At 36.2% G+C, this 26,345-nt stretch overlaps 2 protein-coding genes and 1 long non-coding RNA gene across 3 annotated transcripts; all 3 read left to right on the top strand.

Annotated features, from left to right (window-relative positions):
• Positions 1 to 9,199: 9,199 nt before the first annotated feature.
• On the top strand, positions 9,200 to 11,542 carry LOC113278412. Its single transcript, XR_003325493.1, has 5 exons — positions 9,200 to 9,445; positions 10,379 to 10,529; positions 10,613 to 10,699; positions 10,854 to 10,932; positions 11,184 to 11,542. It is a non-coding gene; the product is annotated as an uncharacterized LOC113278412 (long non-coding RNA).
• Positions 11,543 to 12,697: 1,155 nt separating this feature from the next.
• LOC113280464 (protein FAR1-RELATED SEQUENCE 5-like) lies at positions 12,698 to 14,871 on the top strand. Its single transcript, XM_026529084.1, has 2 exons — positions 12,698 to 12,860; positions 13,430 to 14,871. Exons 1-2 carry the CDS (start codon positions 12,698 to 12,700, stop codon positions 14,869 to 14,871), a joined length of 1,605 nt encoding a protein of 534 aa, XP_026384869.1.
• Positions 14,872 to 19,613: 4,742 nt separating this feature from the next.
• On the top strand, positions 19,614 to 23,120 carry LOC113284170 (cation/H(+) antiporter 15-like). The gene is made up of 3 exons (XM_026533583.1): positions 19,614 to 20,142; positions 20,435 to 21,439; positions 21,905 to 23,120. The coding sequence occupies exons 1-3, from the start codon at positions 19,918 to 19,920 to the stop codon at positions 23,087 to 23,089; spliced, it is 2,415 nt and encodes an 804-aa protein (XP_026389368.1). The 5' UTR covers positions 19,614 to 19,917; the 3' UTR covers positions 23,090 to 23,120.
• Positions 23,121 to 26,345: the final 3,225 nt, after the last annotated feature.

Below are 26,345 nucleotides of genomic sequence, written 5' to 3'. Positions count from 1 at the left end.
TAACTGCTCCTTCACTTCGACCCATGCTTGTACTTCGCCTCCTGCTCCTCTCCGTGCTTCTCATGCCCTAAACCTAGTTGTTCCAACAAACCCTAATCTAGGTCAGTGAGATACAGTTGGGGGTTAGGTGGAACAATTAGGTTCTAGGGAGATGGGGTGATGTTGTACAGAGTGGTATGGTGGTGGTTTGGTGGCTGTTGCAGGAGGGTTGGTGACGACAGGGAAGAAGGTGGTGGTGATGGTGGTGCGGCAGGGTATGGTGGTTGCAGACGGGGTGAGCTCGATTAGGTTCTGGCTAGGGGTTGTTTGGTTTGTGGGATATAGACTTAGGTGTTTGAGTGTTGAGCGGGATCATCGAACCTTGATGTTCGGTGATGAAAGGCGTAGGATGATAACTTCTGAAACGGATCTAACGGAGAAATTGAGACAGATCGTGAGCGACCGTTGGATGCAAAAATACAACGAAACTGACGGCTCAAGATGGAGTTAGGTGCTGTAGTGTAAGGCGGAGATATCAAACTTCGATGCACAGCAAGGGAGCGACCGTCGGATGCTTCTGAGAACTGATCTGACGGCTGAAGACGCAAGCGGGTATGGATTTGGGTTTTAGGCTTTTGGGTATAGAAGATGGGTTTGGGAAATCTTGAGCCCACTTCTTCTTTAAGAACAACTTTCTTCTTCTTGAGCCCATTTCCAGCTTTTTGGACGTGCGCTCCATTCTTTGCGGCTTCCTTGCGTAATTTCCCGGCTTTTCACCACTTTTCTGCTCTTTTTGCTCCGCAACTCATCCAATCTTTATTTATTACCTAAAAATGCAAAATTAAGTAAGAAAAATATTTATTCTTGAAAACAATGAAAATACAGAATATGGGATAAAATGTAGAATTAATGCACAAAAGATGAGTTAAATGCCAAGAAAAATATATAGAATATGCACTTTTTAGCACTCATCAAATACCCCCAAACCTGAATTTTACTTGTCCTCAAGTAAAACAAAACTAAGGAAATCCTAACTATACCACTGTCGCTGGTCTCTCGAATGCATTTAGCGTATGCACTAAGCCTTTTAAACCACTAAGCGTCCCTAGTGGACGAGTTGAAGTCTCGTGAAGGTTTGCTTAGAACGTACCTACAAAGTTCTAGGTCAAAATATAAGCTCAGATTCCATCAAACGTGACATGTGCAAAACAGTTAAGCTCACAGCAAAATGGAGATGTCAATCTAGCTATCGAAGGCACAATCCTAGCACTGATAACAAAAAAAAGACATGTGATAAGAGTGTAAAGTGTATCTACACATGTGTAAAGAAAGATCTGAAGTTATGACTACTAATCACCAAGAGATAGTTTCTCAGGCTAAGAACTGAGGTCGAAATCTAGCTAGCTGTCCGGACTTTACGAGAATTGTGAATGAGTTGGAGGTATTTCACAATTTCTCGCGTTGTACATCAATGGCATACACCCTCCTTGCTTATTACAACGAAACAACAAAAGATGCCTATTTACATGACTCTTATTTACATTGACTATTCTCTTTTTATTTTTTGAACAAGAGATGATGGAATTGATAAATACTTGATTTTTTTTGTTTTTTTTTTTTTCTGATATTTTTTTTTTCTGAATATCATCGACTTTTGAATATACATCGACTTTTTTTTTTTTTTTTTTTTTTTTTTTTTTTTTTTTTAAGCACTGATACACTTTTGATACGTATACAAAAGGAAACAAAAAATTACATGACACTTTGCAAGAGGTAGCCCTTTTTGATGCACCCAGTTAAATTCGATGGTTGTCTTTCTTAATGTAACCTCCACCTTCTATCCCAACCAACCAAAGAACAAGCTAGTCAAGTTTCGTTCAGTATTCTAAAGTGATTGGCAATCGTAACTTCCTATCAAACACCTTGAAGATCGAGGCCATACATGTATTGGTAGATCGTGCGCGTGCAAATTTCTTATCACTATGTGAATTGTGCTAGAATCAGGGTGCCTAAATATCTAGACTAAGACTCCTAATAAAAATACATATTTGCACAAGAGTCAACATTTCACGGTAAATGAGCTCCATTTTTATGATTTTTTCATTTTTTAATTGTTTTTTTTTTGATTTTTTTAATTTTTTTTGGAATTTTTCAATTTTTTCAAAAAGAAGAAGGAGTTCGTTTTTAATTATAGCATATTATCGTGGCATCTACTCTATACCCCCAAACCTAAACTAAACATTGTCCTCAATGTTTCAAAATATGGAAAGAATTAAAATGCAACATATGGAAAGGGACATGCTGAGTAGAGTAAAAGGAGAGAGAATACCCGATTTCGGCGAAAGCAGAATTAAAACTCCGTTATTCAAGGCAAAAATCCAACATATTTCAGCCGAGATCATATTGGATTAGCAAAATATATACAAAAGGAACAAAAGGGTTTTTAAAATTTTATCTACTGGATTATTAAAAAAAATTCACCATACACTAACAATCTAAAGAGTTGAGGATCAACCCAAAAGACAAAGTGTAAAGGTTTCAACAGCTTCACACATAATAATAGGAAAGAAACGCAAGTGAAACTGTGAAACAAAATGAGCTACCCCCAAACCTGGATTTTTCAACGGATAAAATTTTGGAAACAAAATCTCGCAGTTTTGGGGGTTCATCATGTACAAGGTCTAGCTCAAAGTGAACTGTGCTAGGGACGGGCAAACATGCTAATTCCAACTGTGGTTCCTCAAATGTATTATACTTAGAAGCAAATAGTCCAAGAGGACTTGGGAAGCACACAGTTCCAAACCTAGGTTGGGCATTCTCAGAAAAATTGGTTTTACAATATTGGTACAAACCAAATCTAGGTTGGGTGGAAGGCCATCAGATTGTGACTCATGTAGGAGATAGGCACATCATTACTAATCACATCAACATCTCCTAAGTCTTCTACAAGTGTCACAACATGCTCACAATCATCAAACAAATTGGCAAGATCACAATCAGAGTCATCAACATCATCAACCAATTCATTCTCATGCATCGGCAAATCAGGAGAAATATCACAATGTGACCTAGGTAGAGAATCAGACACATCAAATATATTTTCATGCATATTAGTGTCTACAGAAGATTCAACTATTCCTATGTCATGTTCATCTTCACAGAATAATTGTACAAATCCCATGTCAATATCAAAATCATATGAATTACAATGAGTATTAGAAAAAACAACATTCATGAAGGTCGAGGGCGAGAAGCCATATGTTATTGAACCAACAGGTTCCACAATATTTTCATGTTCTTCTAACATATCATCATAATTATCATAATCATCATCATGGTAGCATGCATATTGGTCCTCATTAAAAGTGGTGGTGTCGTTAGTCGATTCATGTTCCTCTAAATTAGGTTCATATTCAACATCATTTACATGAATGGGACTAGACACTTCATTAGGGACAACATACATTTCCTCATGAATTTCCTCCTTTTGTAGGTGAAGCAAAATCTGATCTAAATGTGCCTGAATTCGTGATGTAGATCTATCGAAGTTTTGCTCACTGAGTCTGAAAGCTTCTGTGGTGGAGTCTAAATTCATGGGAGTACAAAATTCTTCATGTTCAAATTGTGGTGATTGGTACATGTGTGCATGGTCATTAGGGTTTATAAAAGATTGATCGCAACCCTCAAAGGATTGATTACGGTCCCAATGACTACCATTCTCACAATTTATGGGCATTTCATACCTTGGATTTTCTCTAGATTGCCTAAAATTATGCAAAATATGACAATTCTCAACAGGGTGGTCTAAACTACCACATGCGGGACATGCATAGATTTCAGGTTGCCTAAGAAAATTAGATGTGACAGATTCCTCATGTGATTGCATTTCTAAAGCTGTGATTCGAGCTTCTAATTGATCGATCAGTGATGATTGTGTGAGTGAGGCACTAGCAAAATGTTCATTTTCACGTTGTGGCGAATGATGCATGTGTGAATAGTCATTAGGGTTCATGTATTGAGGCTCGGGACTTTGAAAATGTCCATAATAATTCCTATAACTATTGACATCATGGTCTGTGGGAGGTTCATAACGTGAAGTTTGTCCACACGCAAGTTCTCTAAGGGATTTGTTGTATTCCCCAACTGTAGAAAAATCTATACATGATTGGGCTCAAAGGCTAAGTAAAGAGTTTACAAAGCTCAAAATTTGGTTTTTAAGGGATTGGACTTTTTGGAAAAATTTGGTTTTGTTGGGAAAAATTTGGTTTTGGCGGGAGACATTTGGTTTTAATGGGAAAAAGAAAAATTTTGGTTTTTAATGTGGGAGTAGAATAAAATTTGGTTTTTGAATTTGGGAGCAAGTAAATATTTTTTTTTTTTTTTTTTTTTTTTTAAGGTTAGGAGCCCAATGATTGGGGTATAAACCTATAGTCCAAAATAAAATGCAAGCCCACAAAAGAAAAGAAAAATAACAAACAAATAATTACAAGCATATAAAAGAAAAAGAAAAATAAAAATTATTACAAGCCCAAATAGAAAATAAAGAAAAAGAAAAAAAATTATTACAGGCCCAAATATAAACACTTAAATACAAGCCCAGATAAATTTAATGAGGCCCAGTTGGGTTAGCTCATGGGTTAGGCTTACTTGATTTTGGAGGGAGCCCAAATTTGGGCTTTTTATCCCTTTTTAGTTGCACAGGCCCAGTTGGGCTTTAGGATCGTCCTAAGCAGCTCAGTTGGTTCAAGCCCAGCAGCAAAGGTGGAGCAGAGCCCAGCAGAATCTGCAGCGAAGCCCAGCTCAGTTGGTTCAGAGCCCAGCAGCAGAGAGTTGGCACAAGTCCAGCAGCAGAGAGTTGGCACAAGCCCAGCAGCAGAGAAAGCAGGCTTTGGCTTTGGCTTTGGCAGCAGCTGCACAGCAACAGCACCAGCAGAAACTGCAGCTTCACAGCAGCAGCTTCACAGCAGCTTCAGCAACACTTGCAGCAGCACAGCAGCAGCACTTGCACTTGCAGCAGTGCAAGGTAGTGCACACCAACAGCAGAAAACAAGCAGCAGCAAACAAGCACTTGCACACCAACAGCAGCAAACAAGCAGCAACAAACAAGCACTTGCACACCAACAGCAGCAAACAAGCACTTGCACACCAACAGCAGCAAACAAGCACTTGCAGCAGTGCAAGGTAGTGAAGCAAAAACAAGACAGAAAACAGGAAACAAGCAGAAAACAAGCAAACTAAGGTAGAACAAAGAAAAAAAAACAAAATTCAAAAAAGAAACAACAACAGCGCCGCTAACCGAGTCCCCGGCAGCGGCGCCAAAAACTTGGTGGGTTTTGAAAGAAACCTACAAACTGACCTGCAAGTGCACAGGATCAATTGTAGTTAGTGATGGGAAGAAAAGGTTTGTCCACAGGGACTTGGAGGGAGCTATTGAAGTTTTCTAGCTAGTCTGAGCTAGTGACAGGCAGTGAGATAGTGACAGTTACAATGGCAATGAGCCAAAGGCAGTGAAGTGAAGAGTGAAGGTACTAGGGTCTTTGAATCCACTACTTGATCCTAAGCTAAGGCAGTACCTACTCAAATCATTGTTCTTGTTTCAATTCAGGGAAGATCATAATGGATGATTTTCTTGGCTAATCTTTACTCACTTGCCCCTAGCATCAGCTGTCTTCTTACAGCACAGCTGATCACAGGCTTGTTGTTCAAGAAGCTATCTATCACCCTAAGACAGTTAAACACAGTCCTTCAAATGGACTGAATTCTTAGCTACCATCATTCTTTCACCCCTAGAATCAGTTGTCTTCTTACAGCACAACTGATCACAGATGCATTCACTCAAGTAGATATTATCAGTCCTATGACATTTAAGCACTACAAGAACAATTAACATGATCATGGATTAACCTAGCATACAATTCAAGAGTATCATCTAGCCCCTAGCATATGAAGTTAGAACATATTGAAACTAATTAACAACTGGAATTGAAGTTGAACTAAAACATTGAACTGAAATTAACATTGGAATTAAACTGAAATTAACAGGACATTAAAATTAAACCTACTCAGACCCAAATTGGGGGTTAACTTGGCTAACCCAAGAACAACCCCTACACATACAACACCCCCTCTATTTATACCCAAAAATATGAATTAGGGTTCCATATGTTCTTCCCCAAAAAATCCCCAAAACAGTAAAATTAGGGTTACACAATTTTTTTACCTAATTTCTCTGATAACTGCTCCTTCACTTCGACCCATGCTTGTACTTCGCCTCCTGCTCCTCTCCGTGCTTCTCATGCCCTAAACCTAGTTGTTCCAACAAACCCTAATCTAGGTCAGTGAGATACAGTTGGGGGTTAGGTGGAACAATTAGGTTCTAGGGAGATGGGGTGATGTTGTACAGAGTGGTATGGTGGTGGTTTGGTGGCTGTTGCAGGAGGGTTGGTGACGACAGGGAAGAAGGTGGTGGTGATGGTGGTGCGGCAGGGTATGGTGGTTGCATACGGGGTGAGCTCGATTAGGTTCTGGCTAGGGGTTGTTTGGTTTGTGGGATATAGACTTAGGTGTTTGAGTGTTGAGCGGGATCATCGAACCTTGATGTTCGGTGATGAAAGGCGTAGGATGATAACTTCTGAAACGGATCTAACGGAGAAATTGAGACAGATCGTGAGCGACCGTTGGATGCAAAAATACAACGAAACTGACGGCTCAAGATGGAGTTAGGTGCTGTAGTGTAAGGCGGAGATATCAAACTTCGATGCACAGCAAGGGAGCGACCGTCGGATGCTTCTGAGAACTGATCTGACGGCTGAAGACGCAAGCGGGTATGGATTTGGGTTTTAGGCTTTTGGGTATAGAAGATGGGTTTGGGAAATCTTGAGCCCACTTCTTCTTTAAGAACAACTTTCTTCTTCTTGAGCCCATTTCCAGCTTTTTGGACGTGCGCTCCATTCTTTGCGGCTTCCTTGCGTAATTTCTCCCGGCTTTTCACCACTTTTCTGCTCTTTTTGCTCCGCAACTCATCCAATCTTTATTTATTACCTAAAAATGCAAAATTAAGTAAGAAAAATATTTATTCTTGAAAACAATGAAAATACAGAATATGGGATAAAATGTAGAATTAATGCACAAAAGATGAGTTAAATGCCAAGAAAAATATATAGAAATATGCACTTTTTAGCACTCATCAACAAATAAAAAAGTGTAATCAGTTTTAAGAATAAGTAATTATCTTATGGTTATTCAAATGAGAATGATTTCATTCACTCACCTGCCAGTATCCCTTTTCACTATAGTGCTTTGGGTCTACACCTCCAAAAAGCTTTATCGCCTTTATCCTCGTCCTTGGCATCTCGATTTAACCAAAAATATCTTAACGTACTAGACCTTAAGCAACCATGGTGTGCCTACACAATCAAGATATTATTGTTAGGAACAAATCCCGTTTTAGCCTCAAGAACCGAAAGTTTTCCTCTTTTCGAGATCGACAAAAATACGATGAAACCAATTTTGGTTTCATCATAAATAAGATGAAACCATAATTGAACTCGTGAAAAATGTTTGTCCAACTGCAAGAAAAAATACAAGAGATATTATACATGTCCATTGATAGAAACACGTCATTGAAATGTCATGATTACCTGCATATGAAGCTAAGTAAAGAGCATCCATAGCAGATTGCAACTTAACACCCATACAAAATCTGGATGGTCCTCCACGACATATAAAAATGAAATCCAAACTGCAATTTAGCAAATTAATATAGGTAGAAAGAAAGGAGGACGTGTCTATTAGTTTTCACTCAAACCCAAATCTGGCACCGGTTTCCTTCTCTGCAAACAACTTCAGCTAGTCATTGCAAAAATATAAGTGAACACCTCAATTTGAAATTTTAAAAACACAAGCCCCATTTTGAGCACACACATCCAGAAAATGGCAGATTATAAAAACCCAATCAACATCATCACTTTCAAAGCAAAATTTTCGAAATCACCCAGAAAAGTGCCAACACCAAGACAAGCAAACACGCAAGTAAATAAACAAATGAAATGAGCTCCTTAGAAGACAATGAAAATGCACAACACATTCTAATCATAGTGCATCAGTATTCAACTCATCTAATCAAAGAATTACCATCATAAACATCACAATGAAAACCCATTTTAAAAATATGATTAAGAATTACAGTCAATCAAACCCACATCATATAACTACCAAATTCATCATATTTTCACCAGATTAAGCCAATTTCAGAGAAATAAAAACTCAAACCAGACATGCAGTACTAAAGAAAAGGAATTGAAATACATACCACTGGGCTAGGTTAAAAAGTTTCTGTAAGACCAAATCGATGATTCATAGAACGAGGAGAAGAAATTGCAACCTTCGACTGTACGTGTTTGGTTGTAAAGATAACAAAATAGGGTAAAATTTATTGAATCTGAGAGGAATTTTCGGCACGGACGGGTAAGTGAGGGACAAGTAGTGATTTTGAACTTCTTTTGTATCTTTAAACGGTCTTGGTTTGAGGGGATGGCGGAGAAGGTGTTGATGGAGGACCAGGAAATGGTCGTCGATTTGGTGGTGGTGTGGAATGAAGAGGAGATGATAGATTTGAACATAAAAATAGAAGAAAAATAGACGAAGCTGTTCGTGGAGGAGACAGAGGTGCTGCTAATGGTAGTAGCGGAGGTGTTGCTGCTGGTTTTCGCAGAGCTATTTTCTGCTACTGGTGGTGATGGTGGTGGGGAGAAGGAGGCGGAAGAAAAGAAGAAAGAAAAAAGAAAAGAGAGAAGAAGAAGAAGAAAGATAAAAAGGGTATGTTTGGATTTTTTAAAAATAATAAAACCTAAATTTACTCATTATTATTTGATATGAGGTTTTTGTGTCAATTTTTAATCAAATAGTTTTTATTTATTAAAGATAATATGGCTGGTTTTTTTGTTACACAAGTTTGGTCACCTTGGTGCTTTGTGACTAGTTTTGTATACTACTAGTAGTATGTAGCAACATATCTTACTATAATAAAGAAAATGGTGTCTTTTCAACCGTCACCAATTTTGGTCAAGCCTTTCACGATATTACCTATATACCCTCGAATATCAATTACACACTTTGAGTATCAGTTCTCCAAATCAAAGGATATTTCTGTAAAACGAATACACAGAGTTTTAACATCGAATCCCCGTAAACGCAATCCCGCTACAGTTTTACTCTCTTCTTTGTTTCTTCTCCGCCCAGAAACCAAACCACAGAAACGATTTCCTCTTCTTCGTTTCCTATCGAATCTATGTTTTTCATTTTAAATTTTCCATGTAATTCATCCCTTCCTCAAACAACGAAGCGAAACATCGAACTAGGGATTCTAATTTTTCTTTTCTCCAATTGAGGATTTTTGGGTCATCCATGAAAATGGTGGAATCAGATGAAGAAGATAACTCCAACAAACTTGGGCGAAATCTCTCAAGTAAGTATCATCCGAATCATAATTCATTATAGTTTCTTTTTCATCTTCTGTCATTGAATCGATCATGCTGTGTTGTAAGTGTTTTTGATGTGGGTACGCTCAAATCCCTAGCATAATTGTCAAATCCTGAGTTACCCACATCAAATCCCTAGCATATTTGTCAAATCCCGAGTTATGATGTTGTCGACTCCTGAAATTCCTAACATAATTGTCAACTCCCGAGTTAAGATGTTGTCAAGTCCTGACTTATGATTTTTGATTTCCTTGCTTCTTTTTTTTTGCGAATTTGAAATCAAATATCCATCATACCTTCTCTTGCTTTTCTGTCTTGACGTATGTCTCCATAGCAAATTTCATCCAAAAAGTTACCAACATTGATCATACACAACGTCCAAAAACTGAACATAGACTGATTAGAATCTTTATTTGGTGGCCAGCAATTTTGCTGTTGATTAGTCAATTTTGTTGTTGCATAAACACTGTTTAGTCTGATGGGATTTTTCAATAGAATGATTCTTCTTTTAGATTGGACTCAGTATAGACAATAATACTAACTCAGATGACCCTTTGAGTCGACCTTACTGAACATAAGGCGCTGTATATACATACAACTACATGTCATGAGCCTCCAATGTCCGAGTTCAGGGTATAAAATTCAGAGTAGAAAATGCATTTGTATCGTTATAGCCAAAAAATTCGCTTGGTTTCCAATGCCTGATCTGTGAACCATGGTTCAATGAAAGGGAAACGATCAAATAAGCTATGGCAGCTCAACGGATAGGGAAGTTCAAGTTCATAAGAATTTTAAATCCTCAGAACAATATTTCTAAATGTCCTCCAAAAATTCGTTCCACTACTCATTTTCTTATGGTTGTTCAGTGTCATCTGAGTACATAAACCATTAAGTTCATAAGTTTGCTATATCTACCCCAGATTTTGGACTAACCGGGCACAAATAGACTAAATTCTCATCTCAAAGAACCCATAATGGGCCTCACATGTGGTTGAAGGAAGTTAAATATTACAACAGAATGAGGTGATCTTCGCTGAAAACAATGGTGTTTATGAACGTGCAAACCAACAGGTAATTTTTATTTTGCAGTTGAATAACCTACTTGCTGCCTACAAGTATCCACATTAAATTGATACTTTTATATCATTTTGCAGGTTGCCAGATTATCTTGCAGGTTGCCAGATTATCTTGCAAGTCCCACCCTGCCCAAATGTTAAGTTGAAAGAGAAATTAGTTTGAAGGTAACTACCATTTTAGAATTTTATGAAATATGGTTTTTATAGTTACCTATTACAATGGAAGTGTAGGTCGAACAAATCAAAAGTGAAAAACACATAGGTGTTACAATAGCTTTTAGAGATTGAATTTAGTGATCATTGTTTATGTATTCCACAGAATTTACTGGATGGACTGCAAAAAGGAAACCTCAATTGAAGGATGCTGATGGGACAAAAAAAATCTTGACCCCTGAAGTGTATGTGGACATTTCTCTTCTTCGCCCCATTAATCGTTATATGAATTATTTTTGGTCAAGTTGTTGTCTTGCCCTTTTGGATGCTATTAAGAACTTGAATTCGTCTTTTTCTATTAAATGTTGCTCGTGCAAATTATGAAGTGGCTGCATGATCGTGTAGTAGTAGCTGATCATAAGATTTGATTAGCCAGGGGATAAAATGATTTGTCTATTCATCTAATTGTTACCTTACATTTCTGTCATTCTTTCAGAAATTTAAGCGATGGAGAATATTCGTCAAAGCCTTAGAATCATCAAGCAATGTTGACTTCGACAGTGGATTGATACCAAAACAGATGGCAGTCAACACCTGTGTCGTCACCCAATGACTTTGACAGTTGATTCATACCACAGCGGATGACAATCAACAATCCAATCTCTGTTGAAGCCGAAGAATGATTTATGTAAACTTTAAGTTCGATTCTTAGGTCTTAATGTTTATCAGTGTGGAACAAGTAAATGAGATTATATTTTTTTCCAGAACTGCTTATATGTGTCGCCTGTGCCTGCATTTATGTTTTACAAATTATTTAACAGAATTGTTAGCAATGCGCAATCTTAGGTTCCTGCATTTATGTTTTACAAATTATTTAACAGAATTGTTAGCAATGCGCAATCTTAGGTTCAAGCAGTGGGCAGGTGGCAGGCGCATCGCGCGTGCGGTTTCACTAGTGTTACTAGTAGTATGTAGTAAAATAAGTAGTACGTAGTATGTAGTAACATATGTTACTAGTAGTATGTAGTAGAATATGTAGTATGTAGTAACATATTTTACTAGTGGTATGTTACTACATATAAATACATACTGTTATGTTATGTTATGTTATGTATGGATACTACATATCAATATGTAATATCAACATGTTGAATATGTAATATCAATATGTTATGTACAACATATAAATAAGAGCAGTGTTGTGTTTGTGGGTCGTCCGATTATCACAGCAGCCGTTAGATTCATATCAGTTTACTTTTCAACTTAAATACAACTGTCAAAACTTATGTTATTAGAAGTAGGTCCCTTATATTATTAAGTAAAATCAAAACCATCCTCAAGACATATTGGATGTCTAAATAAATACCAGAAAAGACTTGATTAAATACCATAAAAAGACTTAATATTATTATGCTAAGAATATCAAACGTTTCCATCTTCTCTGTGATCAGAAAGCTCACCTTCTTCTAATATCTTATGTTGATGGATTTGAAGAAATGAGTCCTCGAAGAAATTTGACAAAAGAGTTTGATCTCAGTTTATTGAATCCTGAATAAAATTTAACAAACGAGTTTGATCTTAGTCTATTGAATGGCTTTGATTTTAGTGAATGGCATGCTCACAACAGTTTAGAAGAATCACGTGCACATAAAGGTATCGCTATAAAACTTCTTAGCCTCGTGGATTTATCTGATTAACTTTTTTTTTTTGTTATCGTAAATGGGTTATTATGCTTTTAATCCTACAAAATAAAGAATATTGTAAGAACGAAAACCCTATTCTTTTTTTAATATATGAATTAGGGTTTCTATTTAATTAATAATTAATCAGTAATTTACTTGATAAATATTTTTATTAATTTGATTTGTTCTTGTTCCATTCAGTAATGTTCCATGATTAACTTTATGATAATAAACAGATTTTCAAATGACCAATGAAATTGTGTACGAAGAGGAGGAAGATATCTATAAAGAAGACACAAACAACTGTACCGGGAACAATGAGGACATTATGTCAGTTGATCGAGAAAACAATGATGGGATTGATGATGAAATAGCTGCACCAAAGAACACAAAACCGTTACCTGAAGAAAAGCTTAACAGTATTCGCCCATTTATCGGGAAAGAATTTGAATCACAAGATGAAGCCTACGATTTCTATAACCGGTATACAGGTAATACTGGATTTAGTATTCGTCGGCACACCACTAACAAGTCTAGAGTTGAGCCTTATGAGGTGATACGACGCATATTTTGTTGTAGTCGCCAAGGGGTAATCCTAGAGCTAAGCCGGTTGAAGAAAAGAAAAGGAACCAAGCTGATACAAGGACAAATTGTAATGCCGATATGGTTATAACGAAGAAAAATGGTAGATGGGTAGTAACTAGTTTCACAGAAGAACATAATCATAAGCTTGTTTCTCCAAGCAAACGTCACCACATTCGGTCATTGAGAGTCATAAAAAGCTGCCAGAAACAAGTTATTGTGAACATGCGTCTAGCAGGTGTCAAAACAAATCAAATGATGAATTACTTGGCAGTTGAATCGGGAGGAGTTAGGAACATTGGATTTCTTCCTAAGGATGCAAGAAACTATTTAAGTACAAGATGACAATTGGAGCTAAAACATGGAGACGCTCAAGCTGTGCTTGACTACTTTCAACGACAACAAGTGGAGAACCCATCATTTTTTTATTCAATCCAAGTTGATGCGGATGGCCAAATGACCAATTTTTTTTGGGCAGATGCTAAATCAAGGATGGATTATTACTATTTTGGCGACGTAGTTTGTTTTGATCCTACCTATAGTACAAATAGGTACGACATGCCATTCGTTCCAATAGTGGGAGTTAATCATCATTATCAAACTGTATTGTTTGGTGGCGCTTTGCTTTATTCTCAAAGTGAGGAATCATTTGAATGGGTAATGAAAACATGGATGAGGGCGATGCACGGCAAAGCACCGAAAGTTATTCTTACAAATCAAGAATCAGCTGTTGGATGTGCTATAGCACATGTTCTTCCAGGTACGCGTCACAAATTTTTCTTATGGCATATATGTCGAAATGCTATGAAAAATTTGTCGAATGTAACAAAAGAATTCGTTTCAGAATTTAACAAGTGCTTATATGGATATGAAAGGATAGAAGAGTTTGATCTAGGTTGGGCTACGATGCTTAAAAATCATAATTTGGAAAAAAACAAATGGTTATCAACATTATACGGTAAACGTGAATGCTGGGATTCAGTTTACACGCGTGACATATTTTGTGCAGATATGTATACAACACAAAGAAGTGAGAGTATCAATTCTTATTTTGATGGATTTTTAAGAAGAGATATGCCTTTGTGTGAATTTGTCTGGCAGTTTCTAAGAGCAGTAGTTGCAAGAAGAGAGGTTGAAAACAGTATGGACTATGATACAATATACAGAAGGCCAGTTTTTAGATTTGGGATGTCTATTGAGGAAGATGCAGCTTTGGTGTACACAAAAACAATTTATGCTAAATTCCTAGAACAGTTAACTGCATGTTTTATATATTCTCATGAAATGGTGGACAAAAGTGGAACAATGTCGACTTATAAATTATCCGGGCAGGGATATGAGCATAAATTCCGGACAGTGATATATGACTTTTCTAGTAAGAGTGCCCAATGCAGCTGTCTGTTATATGAATTTGCTGGTTATTTGTGTAGACACATATTAAGGGTTTTCGTAGTCGAGAATGTTCAAAATCTTCCATCTCAACATGTACTGCGACGGTGGACCAAAGATGCTAAAGTCGGACAAGTGGTGTTTGACCAAGGTGAAGAAATTGTAGTTGATTGTCAGGATACGGTTACAGTCAGATATAGTAAACTCTGTCAAGATGCGATCAATATTGCAGTTAAAGGTTCGACATCAATCCCGGTATATAACGTGGCAGTGCAAGTGTTACAAAATGCTTTAATGGAAATTGAGAAAGCTATAAAATCTTCTCAAGTAAATACTGGCGGACAACCTGATGTTACACAATATGAGAATATTACAAGCCATGAAGAAATTATACAGAACCAGCCAAATTTTCGCAGATTATTGAAAGAACCACCGATTGTAAAGCGTAAAGGAAAACCTGGTAGAAGGAAGTCATGGATTGACATGCTCAACAGGAATCGAAAGGAAAAGGAAACGAAGGGAGAAACATGATCAAAAAATTCACCAAGGTACTGTAGTAAATTAAGTAATTTGAATTAGTAATCACTATATATAAACATTAACTTATTTTACATATATGTAGGTTGCCAACATCTACATCAGTTGAATTGGAGGTCGAAAACTCTCAAAATAAACAACGGAAGAAAAGGAAATCAGTTGCATTAGATAATGCCAACTCTCAAGATAAGCAAAAAAAAAAAAAGAAAAGAAAAAGATGTATGTCTTCAATCGTTTTTTTTATAATTAACCTCTTTTTTCTCTTCAATATTATACCTGCTAACTCATACATATATATTTCAGCGTCAAACAAGGGAAGTTTCACTGAAATAAGTAGCCATCAACCTGAAATTTTAAGGTATGTGTTTTTCATCATTTAATAATAGTTTCTTGTGTTCTAGTCATTCTCGTTTCTACGCTAGCTAACAAAGTTTGCATGGTGATTATGCTAACTCTACTATCTATTTTGTACCAAAGCAGTTCTATAAGCAAAAATGCTGACATGCGGCACCAAGCAAGTCAAACAAATTGATCTTAATATTGATCTTACCGGTCATCGTTGGGTAATATCATTTTCATATATTTAGTTTGAGGTTTATACTACTGCCTACAGTCACTAATCATTATATTCTTATGGGCTACAGGATTCAACTATTTGAATGTAATCAAGATTCCTGCCAGAGAGGTTCCTAATTTCTTGAAGAATGGTGATGCTGGTATCATTAATATGCTTCCATTTAAGACCATGTTCGTTACCGGGGACGGAAGGCAGATGCTTGCTATCAAGAAGAACTAAAGAGAATGTTATGCAGTTCATAGTTTCTTTGGATCTAGTAGTCATGGATATTATGCAGTTATATATGTTTTGGTTGGTGTTTTAAGACAAAATCTAAATCTTATTTGGTTTTAAGAACTTAAGAAAAATAGTCTTCACCTTGAGTATTTTCGGTTCTTTGTTTATGTTAGTAGTTAAGTTTTGCCATTCTTGCTCCAACTGGCCAATTATTTTTTTTGCTGCAACAGAAACTTGCAGCTTGCCCTTATCTCTGTTTATGATGTCAGCGCAAGCCTGAATGGTGTCAGCAAGAACCTTTTCCCCTTGCTCATGTACCAACATGCCAAGCTCTGTGTAAGTTGCAACACGGACATAGCGACATTAGTCTGTGTAACTTTGATTTAACTAAAGAACATGTACCACTCGAATAAGGCCATAGAGTGAAACGTAGCGCTGTAAATAAGTGTCTGGACAAATACGTAAGGAAACTCGATAGCCACCTGGACACAGTATGATTTTCAGATTTAGTTAATGTGTTCCGAGAAATTTAGAGGAGATAAACTAAATGGGGAGTTTGGCGGTGTTCAAAAGGTTAACCTGGGCAAATCCAAATGCGACAGCTGAGTACATTCCTGCACCTCTCTCACGATAAGAAACAAACCTCTCAATTGAAAATACAGGTTGCATAGCAGTGCTATTAGTAATTCCAATAAACAGGACTGCTGCATACATTGACCTCATGGCGTTCAAGAGATCCTGTTCAGTCTCTCTGTAAATTTAAAACGATATCCCAAGAAAAGGATTGGTGCCTAATGTAGTAACACATACTACAATGATTACAGGCCTATTTCGTAACAAGATGTTACCGGAGGCTAACGGATTAATTAACAAGATGGAAGAAAATGGATGTTTGCCAGATGTTAGAGCTTTGTATAGTTGATGAACAGTTTGAATACGTGAAAATTGGAGTATACATAGCTTAACATAATTCATAACTAACAAAAGGGTACAATACAAAATGATTATAACTTAAAAGGACCTATTCCTAATAACTAAAATTTGACAGCTGTATTTGGAATGAGAAACTAAATTATCTTTTATCCCATGGCTCGTACAAGGATCCAACGATCCACAAACAGTTTGCTTATTGAGCAGTCGCGCACAGCTGCGCGGGACAACACTGCTCTATAAATAAACACCGTCATGTTATATATTGATACTACATATCAATATGTAATATCAACATATTGATACTACATATTGATATGTAGTATCAATATGTTATGTATTACATATCAATCCTGTTATGTTATGTATTGATACTACATATTAATATTGTTATGTTATACTACATATGTTACTACTACATATTAATACTAGTAACATATGTTACTAGTATAGTACTAGTAGTACTAGTTACTACTAGTATACTAGTTTACTAGTACATATGTTACTACTAGTATAGTAAAGTAGTTACCTAATTTATTAGTAACATATTTTTGTTACTACTAGTATAGTACATATTAATATGTAGTATCACCATATTGATACTACTAATATGTAGTAATATACTACTAGTAACATTTACATGTGTTGATACTAATTAGATCTGGAAGGGTGTTTTAGGAATTTTGAAAACACTTTATAATCTCCACAAAGTTTTTGGACTAACGAGTAAATAATCTGGTCCAAAAACATGTTTTTTGATTCGCGAGTAAATATTTTTCACGGATGGACTAGCCATTAACTGGGTCATGAAAAACTGGATTATACAGTAATTCCTACTACACATATAGTCATAGACGTTGTCAAACACTGACCCAATAAATGACCCGTTTAAATCATAATTCATGACTGTTAATAGGGGAAACCAACTTGTTTGGGATATACCAAAGCATATACAGTATACCCAGTAGCCTTTTGGTACACCCATAGCAAATTAATATCCCATATTAGCAATGTTGATTTCGATATGCTAGAAATAATAATATTGAACAACTAACTGGGGATGCCAGTTCGGGGATATTTTAATATCCATGTCGGCATGGATTTTCGATGCCGAGGTTTTTCAGTGGTGTCAATCATAAACAATAAAAAAATTCTCCAATTAATATCGACATCCCCAATTGCTTATTCAAAATATTTCTATCTAATAGGTATTTATCACGATATTTCATCTTTTTGGGTTCATTATTTTTCTTTTTTCTATCAAGGATTCCTAAAAAGGATATATCTAACTCATTAAAGTTTGTAAAATTTACAAAGAAGAAAAGATTTCCAGAATTTTTATAAAACTTTCTCTCTAAAACTAACATTGAAATTGAATGTTTACATTTTCTAGGAAATCCCTTGAATAAAATAATGTTCCTAAAGATGCAAAAAGAAAATATGTCCCTAATAGTCATACAATATTTAAATCAAGGCTAAAATATGTCCGTCCCAAAAAGAAAACATGGCCAAATAGTATTAGTGACGGTGGAACAGGGGACGGTACATAAACCGTCCCTAATACCTCTTGGGACGGTTTTTTGTCCTCTTGGGACATTTTTTGGCCGTCCCAAGAGGCCTTCTGTTTTGTAGTGCTAGTCGCTGTCAGACGAGACACTGGGTAAGGTTTTTATTGTTTTGCTTTGTGTGTCTTATCATGTGAAAAGTGGGGTAATAATTCAGTTAATGCAGTTTTCAGTTAAGTTTTGCAATGACAATGATAATATGTTTGCTTTCATATGATTGTTTCTAACATTTCTATTTGTTATTTGTACGGGCAATGAATCTCGTCATGGCAGTACTATTAACATGCTTGTTCTTAAAGATTCCATCGTAGTAGGAGGTGATGGCCGGACAACTATTTCAGCGACTAAGAAGATTAGTGAGTAATCTTTATCAATTGGCTCTTTCATTGTGCTTAACTTATATAATATTCTAAAATCCCCAAATACTTATGTGCAGTCACGGAAAACAGAGGAAAGAAAAGACCCACGGTTGAAGCTTGTGCAAAAATGTTTAAACCGTTCTATAAAAGAACTTGCATAAATGAAATGCAAAACAGAAGCTCTTCTTTCATCTTAGCCGGATATGAGGAGAACCCTAATGGCGGCGACCCCATTCCTCATGTGTGGGTGGCTACGAAGCTGAGCATGGAGAGAGTTCGGCTCTTACTCGCTAGGTTGCGGAGCAGAGTATTCAAATTTTATTCTTTCAGATGATTTCAGTGAATTGAAAGCCGAAGAGGGGCGAGAAAAACTGGGAAAAGCATTGTTCGTTTCAGCTATGAATGATCGTTTCACGGGAGGAACCATCACAAGTATGGATAAACCGCTTAACAATATTATTATACTTTTTTTTTATGTTTTACATTTTTGTGGTTCTAATTTCTTTTTTGTTTGTATTTCCTTAGTTGCTACTATTAAACCAGTGAATCAGTCTAACCTGTGTCCCGGTGGAAAAACACTCGGAGAGGTTAAAATGGAGTATACAACCGTCAAGGAACTAATGAAGACCTATGGAGACGAGTTCAACAAGTTCTCGATATGAAGACTTTTAAAGCTTTTTTGTCAATATTTGTTATTCTCATCTCTCGATTTATAAACATGTGGATTTTGATGAATCATATTATGTAAATGATTCATTCAGGAAGTGAAGGCATTGATTCACTGCTGGGAGCAAAATTATGGATGGTTTAGATTACATTTACTGATCTGTTAATCAATTGGAATCTCATGGCTATTTTAATTTTCTTGCAACAATGAAATAGGAAAATGTGTGGATGAACATGAAACCAATGACTTCAAAACCCCATCAGTCCCCTTCATCCGTGATAAACGTCTATCATGTATAAACGGTCGATATGTACTTATAAACAGATAATCATATTTATCTTCGTGAATACAATGATTATAAAATAAAATAATCTTGACCACTGGATCTCCGGATTAGTATACTTTATAGTGTTGGTATCTCCTTTTGTTTCTTAATACAAGCCAATAATTGTGTAAGGGATAATAGCCAAATATGTTCCTCTTCCATCGGAGGTGGAAGCAAATCCTGAAATACCTCCCTCCCTAAGAAGAGGGTTGTGTGTGGTAAAAAAGAAAAAACTACCTACAATCCACAAGATGTACAGTTTCTTTTTTTCACATGTTTTTCTTCTTTCCAATCTAACTAATCTTTACGTTCATTGAGAGAGAGTGTGATTTACTACAACTTATCAATATTCTGGTTAATTAAATATCATGTGATCAGACATGCACAGTAGATTATAGAAAATGAAGATTGCGAGGCTAGTGGTCGATTACCAAAATGGGACAATTTTTTATTGCGGTGGGGGTGTATATGATGGAATTTCAAGTATTTGGAATGAAGACGATTCTCCGTTTGATTATCTATATCCTGTTTTCTCCATGCAGATAGTTATCGCTTCATTTTTTACATCATTCATGAAGTGGTTGTTAGAACCTCTTGGTCAGACTTCTTTAACCTCCCACGTGATAGTATGTTCTCTTTTTCTCCACCATTTCAGTATTTTATTTTATTTTTGTGGATAAAAAATTTGGTACTGACGGGTCGGGTCATTGATGTGTAAGACGAATCTATAAGGGATTAAACTAGGGTTAGCCCCCATATTCACTAACTAAATTTTATGAAGAGAATCATAGTCTTAATTTTATCACCCAATAAATTTATCATTGTAGTATAATGATATCCTATGTCTTCATTAGAATTGTTGATTAATCTTGCTATGTACTTTCTAATAAATGGTTTTGATTCTGTATGAATATGCAGGGTGGGATAATGGCTGGTCCTTCTTGTTTTGGGCGCACCGACCTGTTCAGTACCAAACTATTCCTTCCCAATTCAATGTATATGTTTGATAACTGTCAGTACTTTGGTTCCATGTTCTTTCTATTCCTAATAGGAGTGAAGACAGACTTACACATGCTTACAAGATCAGGAAAGAAGGCATGGTTCATTGGTTTTTGTGTCTTCATAGTTCCTTTATTCTTTAACTTATCAGCCTCTCAGTTGCTAGATAAAAGCATCAAACTGGACAACAAACTTGCTGACTACATCCACAACTTTGCAGCTATGATGTCTCTAAGCTCGTTCCACGTCATCGCTTGTTTCTTAGATGATTTGCAGCTCCTTAGTTCAGAACTTGGGCGCTTGGCAATGTCGGCATCGATGATTAGTGGAATTCTTAGCTGGTGCTTAGCTTTCGTGTGTTTTACAATTATAACAAGCCTCGAAGCCAAAAGACCACATGCACTTATGCTGATCATTTTGGCTTGTTGCGCTATGTTTTTATGCATTATATTCGTTTTGCGACCGATAATGTTTTGGATAATCAGGAATACACCTAATGACAAAAACGTCAAAGAAGTTTACGTGTTTTCCATATTTGTGATGGTTTTGCTAAGTTCTTTATGCGGGGAGGTTATAGGGTCGCATTTCTTGCTCGGACCCATGGTCCTAGGTATGGCGGTGCCTGCTGGACCACCGTTAGGAGCTGCGATTGAAGAAAAACTTGAATTTTTCGTTAAATATATACTCCTACCAACCTTTGTGGTCGCTTGCGGATTCCGAGTGAACATTTTTGAAGTGAATTTGGAAGATTTTATAATATTGGAGCTCATTGTTGTAGTCAGTTTTATAGGAAAGCTTTTGGGAACAATGCTGCCTGCTCTGTACTGCAGAATGCCTTATCAAGATGCCTTCTTGCTAGGGCTAATCATGAACGTCCAAGGAATATTAGATCTCATGTTCTGGGCCTGTGCGTTAGGTCTTGGGGTAAATATATATATATATCTATATATTTGATACAAGACTAATATTTTCTATTAAATATTATTACTTCCATCTTATAAGTAATGGATTTTCTTATATTTTTCTAAATTTGCATGTTCCCATACAGAGCCGTGTTTTTTACTCTCTAAACAAAAATAGAGAATTGTTTTTTACTTTCTAAATTAACATGTCCTTGAGCAAAACTAGAAAAGTAGCAAAAGAAAAAAAACCACTCATCTTAATTTTTTATGTTTTCCATTTTCTACTTTTACCTGCTATTAAGTAAAAATAAAAAATTAAAAGACACACCCTTTCTAATTTTAGGTGTTTTCTAATTTCTATTTTTACGTGCTTTTATACGCAAAAAAGAAAAAAAAAGAGTTAGCCCCTATTTTTATAGGATGGAAGGAATATATTATTTAGAAAAATACATTTCAGATTAACTAACTTTATTAATTTGATTTGCAGCTTATCACTGATACTCTTTACACTATTCTGGTTTTGTCAATGCTAATTGTAACCGGAACAATTTCTCCCACGGTAAAATATCTGTACAACCCTTCAAGGAGATACATTACCTACAAAAGAAGAAGTATTCAGAATTGTAAACGGAATGTAGAATTTCGAATTCTCGCATGTATCTACCACGACGAAAATGTCCCAACCATCCTCGATGTCCTTGGAGCTTCTCATCCAACAGCGTATAGTCCTATCTGCATTTATGTGCTTCATTTAATACAGCTTCAAGGCCGAGCTTCGCCTCTACTCGTTGCTCACAAGAGTCGCAAAATTAGTTCACAATTCAACTCATCTTCACACATCATCAATGCCTTCAAATCCTATGAAAAACAAGGCGGGGGAACAATTTCGGTAAATTCCTTCACAGCAATCTCGCCGTACACTACGATGCATGACGACATTTGTTCAATTGCGTCAGAAAGAAGATCGTCCCTGATAATCTTACCCTTCCATCACAATCCAGCTTTCAGTAGTTCGTTACACTTGCCCACGTCGATTCGAAAAGTGAACCAAAACGTTCTTAAGAGGGCACCTTGCTCCGTTGGTCTCCTAGTGGATCGAGGACATCCGCAAAGAACACAAATATCTTGTAATATTACGGATAAAATAAAACCTACATATCGTGTTGCAGTAATCTTCTTGGGTGGTGCAGATGACAGAGAAGCACTATCTTATGGCGCTCGCATGGGAGAGGACAATAACGTGAAACTAACTCTATTCAGGTTCTCTTATAATAACCAGGATGAGAAATCCAATAATCCGACGTACCATGATCCTGACTACTCATTGGATAATGATTGCATTGAAGATTTTCGAAGATATAATGAAGGTCTTGAAAACGTAGTGTATAGAGAAGAGGAAGTGAAAGACAGTGTGGAGATTGTCACAGTGATCACATCCATCGAATACACATTCGACCTTTTAATAGTAGGTAAAGACCATGACGGAAACTCATCGGAATTACTTCGAGCTCTTGAGGAGTGGAATGAGTTTCCAGAGTTAGGAGTTATAGGGGACATGCTTTCTTCACCTGACTCACGTTGTAATGGATCAATATTGGTGGTTCAACAGCAACCCACCAGTGATTTAATCCTTGATAGTCCTACTAAATATCATTTTGGTGAATTAGCGTAGAAGTTGCGTATAGATATTTAATTAATTAACTAATATTGTTAATTACTTTTGGTAAAATCTTATGTTTCTTTTAGTTTACTATATAAAGTTGGTAGATCAAAAATAGTTTACTATATAAAATTGGTAGAGCAACTATTCCTTCTAATTGATCATTTTGATTTTGATCATAATGAACAACTAAATCGTTTCTCATATACTTCAATAGCAATCTGCTTACCAGGTTTCAAAGATTTGAGGTGGAATTTTTTTGAACCGATGAATTTTTAATAAAGGAGGAGTTTCCTTTGCGTTCTGTTCTAAATCAGGTAATCATTAACCCACAGATGGAGGTTATGCGTATCAATTCTTCACCCCAATATCTTCTTCATGATTTATGCCTTGTTTAATTAATTTGTTCTTTGATCATTAAAAAGAAATTATGGGTTAGGGTAGGCAAGTTTGTCAAAATGGGCTTTGGAGCCCATAACCTAAATGAAAAAGGCTTGGGAGCCAGGCCAGCAGGGTAGGATGTAGGATATTTGCCTACCCTTTCCATGAGCTAGCTCCGCCCATGCGTACGCCCATATTTTTGATTAAGTTCTAGGATATCAATGGGATTGACAAGAAAGGAGACTAAAGAGGAGATCCACCACAAACTAACTGGGTGGTCGACAATGCCATCAACGTCATATATAAAAAAATCAAAACCATACTTCTTTTTTTTTTTTTTCGCTCCAAGTTATTTGGTACTCAATTACTTGTCTTAGAAAATCCACAAATTCTAAAAACTTTCAAGGTATACAACATATATGTACGATTAAACATTTACGATGTACTAGTCTTTTATGTCTATAGATTGACAATATACTAATCTTTTATGTAGTGAAAGAAAAACTTTCCTAACACCGATGAAGATTAGGTCACTGCATAAATATCATAACACATTGCAAAGTTCAAATTCAAACTGAAAATATTGAATAAGTTGTTACTTAATAAAGTACTCAATTCTTGGTACCTAGTCCCGCACTCAACCTATCTTCTCTGCATAACTGCTTGACTCGGCGAATGACTCAGCGATAGAATCGCTCGTGCCTCAGACAATTCTCTCTTTGATTATCCTTCTTTGATCTTAAATTTTCAATCTTGCATGTGATTTTCTTACCTTCCTTTCTCTCCTGATATAATTTTATTTTAATCCTAATGTCAGTTTACTTCTCTTCTTACTAGGTACTTGTCGTTGTGCTTGGAGATTGCTTTGGATGTTGGAGCATATTTTCCTGATTGTCTTGTAATCCCGTATATCTTATTCTCATGGCTACATCTTTGATGACTGATTTTCACGAGATCAAGATAATCCAACTCCCACCTTTTCAGCCATATCTACCTTTTAAATTCCTAAAAACAGTTGTTCTCTTTACCTGTTTTCTTTTTTCCTCTGTCAGCCGACAAAACAGCCGTCTAAACTTTAACCCTAGACCTAAACTAGACTGTTGTAATAAGAAATCGTCCAAGTGTACAACATTAACCCATCAAAATAGAGCCAAAAACTTCTTTATATTAATCCTTCACCCCATTCTCTTCTCCCATCTTTTTCTCTAATAATTTATGTTCACTTTTCATGGATTCTGAAATTAGAGAAGTTCAGGAAAAAATGGAATTCACATCTATAACTGAGAGACATAAGGATTTGAAGGAACCAGAGTTATCGACAGAAAATATGCTACATGGTGCTTCTCAGTTCAAGTTCAGTTTCCTGGGAAAGGGCTACTCTTATAAAATATATACAGTCGGTGAACTTGATAAAGAACTTAAGAAATTATGGCCAAAAAGTAAAGATATATTTATTAAAAAAGAAAGATAACGACTGCTACTTGATAAAGTTTCTTAGTCAAGAAGAATATGACGTAGTTCTAAAGTTCATACCTTTGTTTATAGAAGGTGATTTGCTGGTTTTGGAACCTTGGAACACAATGATGCCGAAAACTACAGTGGATTTAACAAAGCAGTTACCCTGGTTACGTCTTTATAACATGCAACCGGGGTTTGAAAATCCATTTATTGTTGAAGGAACAACTAAATCTATGGGTGAAGTTAAAGAATTAGACCCGCCAGATTGTGTTGTACCAAAAGGAAAGGTTCAAAAGGATTTATTTTTAGTTGATGTCAGAGATCCTTTTCGTAGGGGATTTTGGATGAAAAATGTTGCAGGAGAATAAGCATGGATTCTGCTGTTTTATGAAAAGAAACCTTTCAATTTATGTGGTTACTGCTACACTATTGCACAAAGAACTGGAGTGTTAGACAATAGAAAGTTACTTGCTTCAACAACAAAGAGGATATCTTTCTTCATCTTCAATCTTAGACCCACCTTCATAGATAAATCCAGATATGAGAGGAGTCAAATCTGTGAACCTTAATGCTTCTCAAGTTCAACAGGAACAAGAAACTCAGCATGCAATGATCACTTCTTCTGATCATAGTCCTAAAAATGGGAATTAGCTTGCAATATCTCAAATTAATGAAGCTGCAATAGCTTAAAATGAGGCTAGCTGCATGCCAACAAGTTCTTCAAATGAGAACCCTGCACAATTCACCTTGTCAGTGACAAAGGATACAGTTACTCTAAATCATCAAGATACATACAACAATATATATAAGGAATATTCCATTGGATATTTCTAGACCAGTTATTTCAATTGGTCGTGATACTCAAGGTATGTTACAAGTTAATTTTAATAGATCAAGAGTGATAGAGGAAGTGGTCCATAGACATGGGAAAATAATTAGAATGGAGCAAGGTGGGCCTAGTAACACCAGGAACTCGGATCAGAATAACGATCATAACATAGGCAACTACAATATTTTAGAATGCACCTCAGATGAAAATGTGCAGCAGCAGTTATTGGATTTTAATTCATTAATGGGTCATGAAAGTGGGTTCAGGTCAAATACTAATCTTCTTAAATCCTATATTGCTTTAGGAGAATTCGGTGTAACATTCGATGATCTCAATGTTGACAACATTGATCCAGATTCACTTCATAGTACTAGAGCCTATAAGAAATCGCTTCAACCCCTCATTTCTCTGTTTGAAGAAAATATTTCAAGTCATAATTCTACTAGTCAAAATGATGATTCTTTAGCGAATGAGCATGTTAATCTGGAAGGTTTCTATACATCACATAACTTTTATCCTTCATTTCATGGGACTGTTTCATAGCAAAATTACTCCAAAAAGTTAAAGGCACAAACTTCAAGCACTGATGGCCAGGTACTC

Source organism: Papaver somniferum, chromosome 5, assembly GCF_003573695.1.
Source record: "Papaver somniferum cultivar HN1 chromosome 5, ASM357369v1, whole genome shotgun sequence".
Lineage (NCBI taxonomy): Eukaryota > Viridiplantae > Streptophyta > Magnoliopsida > Ranunculales > Papaveraceae > Papaver > Papaver somniferum.
This window is presented reverse-complemented; position numbering and strand designations above follow the sequence as displayed.